We start from the raw sequence: 5,266 nt of genomic DNA, 5'->3' as shown, positions 1-5,266 counted from the left end.
GTAATTTGGAGAATGGCTCTCACCCTTTCTTTGACCGGAACCTAAGTGCAGGGCCTGAGCCATAAGGATGGTCTCCTCTTGATTTTTTGGTTGAGATTTAGAACCTGAAGAAAATCTTGGCACCAGACCACACTGGGGCAAAATGCCAGGAAAACAGGATTAAATCTCCTGCCAAAGAAATCTACAGACAAAGTGAAGCATGCATGGAAATGCGAGGAGAAATACACATGGTTTCAAAAGAAAGTCAAACTACATTAGACATCAGAATAGCACTGAAAAGTCAACAGAGCAGGCAATATTTGATGCTGGAAATTATTTTCCTCAGTTTTTCTGGGGGAGGAAGAGGGTTCAGAAATTATGGCCTTATCCCGTAGTGTAAAATCACTACTACTGTTATCCAACCTCCTGTATTAAAAATCCATTAAAAATGTCAGCTGCACCACAGAGCGAAAAGAGGATCCCCTGCTAGTAAACTATCATATTTTAGTCTTATTTCGTGACTCCGTCACCTTGATTATAAAGACATTTTGCTAAACAGCTTTTGTTTCGTTTATGCATCATACCAAAGATCAATCTGAAAATAAGCTATAGTTCAGGAGTCCAAAAAAATAGCTGCCACTCTAGGCCTTGCTTATTAAAAAAAAAAAAGCAATAAAATAAATAAAAAATCAACAAAAGTTCTATAGCAGTACAGAAATGTACTGGCAGCTTTTATTTTTTATCTACGGTAGCATGTAGTACTGCTTCAAAGGCCATCTTATCAAAAGTGCGCACATTTGTCTCCTCTCGCACCTTGTCCCGGACGTGGAAGGATGCTCGGGCAACAGACCTTGCACTGTCTAGAACATTTTTCTTCTCCTTGAAAATCTGTTCACTGCGCTCCAATTTCTTCTCAATAGACATGAGAAGTTCTTTGCGTTTGAGGGCCTCGTACTGTTCTACCTTTTGCTTGTTCACCTTCTGCATCTTCTCTTTTTCCAGCCTGCTCTGGATTGCCTTGCGTGCTTTCTGCTGCACTACCTCCTCAGCAACCTGGGCAGCATGCTGAATCTTCCTCTCTGCGGCTTTTGCCAGGGCCTCCAAATGTTCCTTCTGCTCCTTCTCCTTCTTCTCCACCATCATCCTCGCCCTCTGGATCTGGATCTCTTCTTTTTTGGCCTTCTCCTTCAGCTCCTGGTTTCTCTTCTCCATGACCTGCTCAAAGTTGCCCTGGGCCTTGCTGAAACTGAGCTCCAGGGACTTCTTCAGCAGCTCAGCCTCCAGGTTTTCTTGTTTGCCGATCTCTTTCAACACGGCCTCATGCTTCAGCTTCTCCGCTTGGTTGAGCAATCTTCTCTCATTCTGCATTTGCAATTCCTTCTCCAGCTTCTTCTGTTCCGCCGAGGTCAATTTATCACATAGAAGATGCACGTCTCGCTCCAAAGTCTCCCTCCAGCACTCTTCCTTTGCTTTCAGGTTGTGCTCTTGATGTAATTTCTTGTGTTTTTCTTCCCGTTTGGCTTGCTCCAGCTTCTGTCGCCTTATCTTATCTTGCTTCTCTGCTTGTTCCCTCCACCTTTCCTCCATCAGCAGACACTGTGTCTGCTTCAGTGTGGCAGCATCCATCTGCCCCTGGGTCAGCCGGCATTGCCTTTTGGTGATCCGAGTCTCCCACATCTTTTGACTCTGAAGAAGGGCCCTCTGCTTCTCCTTCTCCTCTTGCTCTTTCCTTAACTCGGCTTTTCGTCTCAGGGTCTCCCACTGAAGATGTGCCATGTATCTCTGTTCCTTAAGGATACTCTCCTCCTGGTGCTTGGCTATCATAAGAGCAGCTATTTTCCGATCCCTCTCTGGCAGCTCCTTGACACCTTTTTTTTTAACTTCTTTCACGATTTTCTCCACTTTCTTAGTAGTTTGAGGAGAATGACTCAGATCACCCAGACTGAAACTTCGACCAATTAAGGAATTCATGGTGGCCACTGTCTTAGTCCTGGGGCTGGTTTTGGCCCATTTTTGTTTAGTACTGTCTGTACTGTAAGAGGAAGCCCCTGATTCTGAGGAAGAGGTGGTGGAAGTGCCATTCCTTCTCTTTTGCAAGGAGTCCAGGGAATGGCTTTTGGTCTTCGGATGCCGTGAGGTGCCATTGGCAGATGCCTTTGGGGTGATTTTGTTGGCAGGGGAGGAAGGCAAACTGTTCATCAGAGGACTAAAAAGCCTCCTCTTTTCCTCCCTGATAATCCTTTCTCTTTCCTCTCGGCAGAGTTGCAGTTTCTTCTGTCTGTCTATCTCGTAGACCTCGTAGAGACCAGCTGCCACCCTCATGGACCTGCCTGGGGCTTCTTTCACCAGCTCATTCAGGCTCCGGGGAAGAAGCTCCACGGGTTTGATCACACACCTGGCGCAGGCCTCCAGAGATCGGGGGCTGGTGAGCACGTAGCGGCTCCCCTCGGCTTCCAAGCAATCGAAATTAAAGAGATCCAGGTGCAGCAGAGGGGACTGCTCCCTTCGTCTCTCCATGGCTGTGTCAGCCTTTGGCTTCACTCCGTTCTGTGCTCCAGCTGCTTTACAACCTCCCACTGCACCTTCTCCTTTGGGATGTCTGCTCTGATTGTCCTCCTCAGGTTTCACCATGCCGGATGCTCCTCAGAGCTGACTAATTTAGAGAGAAGGAGAGAAAGAATCCATTTAAATTTATCAGTATTATTGCTCTGTGAAATAAATACAGGATGAAGCCAGGGCAAGACAAACATGCTAAGGGGTGGGGATGAATAAAGGGGAAAGGGCAAGAACAAACGTTTGGGATACGTGGGCACGCAACCATCAGGCTTGCTTCTCGTTTTGTAGCTGGATTTACTGTGCAACAAATGCATGTTGGAAGTTGCAAAGTCATTGCCAGAGGTGTTAAATTTAATCACACTCGGGAATCTATAATCCTGGAGCGCGATGTTTCTGCAGGTTCATTCACTAGGAAACAAAGCCTGTTTTGTGGTTTCCCTGTCCCCTGCTGCCCCATAGTTTAAACTGCTCAGGATGGTGGTAATAATGGTGGTGGAAGGGGATACCGATGGCATCATCATTCAGGTCTGGGGAGAGGACTACAATAAACTGAATTAAAAGAGAAAGGGTGCCCAATTAATTCCCAATCAGCCTAAAATGCAAGAACACCAACTGCAATTATATACAACGCTCGACAGTTTTTCTTTGGCAAACAGCCCCATCCTGTAAGAGATTTATTATTATTGTGCATGCGAGTACAATAGCTCCCGTGGTCTGCCTGCACCAAGCTCCACCAATACAAGCAACCGCTCTTCTTTCCTGGCCCATCTTTCATTTTTTTAAAAATCAACTGCACAGTGGGATCTATTGTCCTGTACACAAGGCAAATCACGGTGTTTTCCGCTAGCAATTTTCTTGCGGTGTTTGCAACAAATGACTTACTTGCTTGGCTCTCAGCGCGCCGCCGGGGGCCTTTGTCGCCTCGCCTGGCCTCAGCAGCACCGATCAGCGAGTCCCGGTGATCACCTTGCGGCCGGCTGAGCTGGGAGCGCAGAAATTTCGGGTGTCTTCCAGCAGGGTCCGTGCCGGAAAGCGCTTCACACGCCGGCGGCTCATCACGGAAGGGTTTCCTTCCCGCAGACGTACGCCGATCTGCCGGGGCCGCTTTCCAACAGGTAGAAAGGAGTTAAAGGTACGCGCGCTGCCCAGTCTCCCCGCGCTATATAATACGCAGAAGTACAGAGCTTTCTTGTTCCGATCGGGCCGCCTCACCATGGGGATGAATGGGAGGCGCTCCGTTGCGAGATCCAAGTGATTTTGCAGACACTCGTTGAACTCTTTCTGAGAGAGCCTGGGAATAAATAACATCGAAGGCGGGGGCTCATCCTAGCAAGATTAATGAAGGAAATTGCTTTAATTATGGTTTCCAGCAACGGCTCATTGAAGTGATAGTTTTGGGGGGCCGGCCCAGAAATGGTACCTGTTGGCAGGAGGCTGAGGTGGACCCCCATTGGAGGAAGGATAGGAAACTGAAATGGGCAGATGTTGATAGACCTGCCCCTTATGCTACGAATTCTTCTGGATTGTTTTACATATCTAACTGTGAGAGTACAGATCCGTGTGATATTTACCAGGGTGTACAAAGAGCATACTTGTTTGTGGGGGGGGGGGGGGGGTGCAACAACTGCCTTGCAATTGGCAAAAACATTCTCCCTCTTGCTCTCTGAGAAATGAAAAAGATGTAAAAATTTTCTCTCACGGGTTGTTATTGGACTTTCAACAATTGAATATGTAATTATTTATTTCTTATATACTCTATTACAGTAGGTGTGCTTAAGTGCTGTATCTGACCAGCTGTTTTCTATGAGCAGACCATAATAAAAATTTCTCCTGTGGAATAAGTTTGGCCTACCTGGCAGCAGCAAAGCTTGAAAAAAACGTAGGGGGGTAAATATTCAACACGATTTAACCAACCAGAAACAACTGGCCGGTTAAATTTATTTATTTTACTACATTTCTACCCCACATTTACCCCCATGAGCAGGCGCAATGTGGCTTACAATAAATCAGGATACAAAACAGGTCAATGATGGCCCAGAAACAGAAAGTGATAGGAGGGGTAGGAACAGGGGCTCACACAGGGTAGATGACAGGGGCAGTGGCGTAGCCAGAAGTCAATTTTTGGGTGGGCCAACAGGTTGGATGGGTGGGCACTAGACAGTGGTGTGCTGGTAAATGTTTAACAGGCTCTCTCCCCGGTCCACCTCTGCACCCCCTCCCCCCCCCCCCCCCCCCCCCCCGTCCACCTGTGCACCTCCCCTCAAAATTGCAGAGCTGGCTATAGCTGGGGAGAGAGCCTGGGGGGGGGGGGGGAGGCAATGCATTACTCTCCAGGAAAAAAAAAATTAAATGACCCCAGGTTCCAATCTAATTCATGTTTATTGTGGGATAAAATGCCATAAATAAGTAAATAATTATAAACTTTTAATGTTGAGCACCTGATTCTCAAAGTGGACATATTCCAAACACTAAAATGAAAATAAAGTGATTTTATTTCTACCTTTGTTGTCTGGTGACTGTTTTTCTGATCATGCTGGCCCAGTATCCGATTCTGCTGCTATCTGTCCTCTTAACTCCGTTTCCAGGTGTTTCCATTTATTTCTTTACTTTCCGCCTTTCTTCTTCATTTCTTGCCCTACTTCCGTAAGTAAAAGCTGGGTCCTCTGCAGACGACTGTCCAGTGGATCCAGCTTCTGCCTATTTTCTTCATCTATGTGCAGTTTTTCTCCTC

The 5,266-nt window shown here is 46.8% G+C and overlaps 1 protein-coding gene across 1 annotated transcript; it reads right to left on the bottom strand.

Moving 5' to 3' along the window:
* Positions 1 to 508: 508 nt before the first annotated feature.
* On the bottom strand, positions 509 to 3,515 carry CCDC177 (coiled-coil domain containing 177). The gene is made up of 2 exons (XM_030214740.1): positions 3,418 to 3,515; positions 509 to 2,632 (listed from the first exon to the last, which is right to left on the bottom strand). The coding sequence occupies exon 2, from the start codon at positions 2,608 to 2,610 to the stop codon at positions 712 to 714; it is 1,899 nt and encodes a 632-aa protein (XP_030070600.1). The 5' UTR covers positions 2,611 to 2,632; positions 3,418 to 3,515; the 3' UTR covers positions 509 to 711.
* Between the last annotated feature and the right edge of the window lie 1,751 nt (positions 3,516 to 5,266).

Source organism: Microcaecilia unicolor, chromosome 9 (genome assembly GCF_901765095.1).
Source record: "Microcaecilia unicolor chromosome 9, aMicUni1.1, whole genome shotgun sequence".
NCBI classification, from domain to species: Eukaryota; Metazoa; Chordata; class Amphibia; order Gymnophiona; family Siphonopidae; genus Microcaecilia; species Microcaecilia unicolor.
The sequence above is the reverse complement of the archived record's forward strand: the minus strand, read 5'-3'. Positions and strand labels throughout refer to the sequence as shown.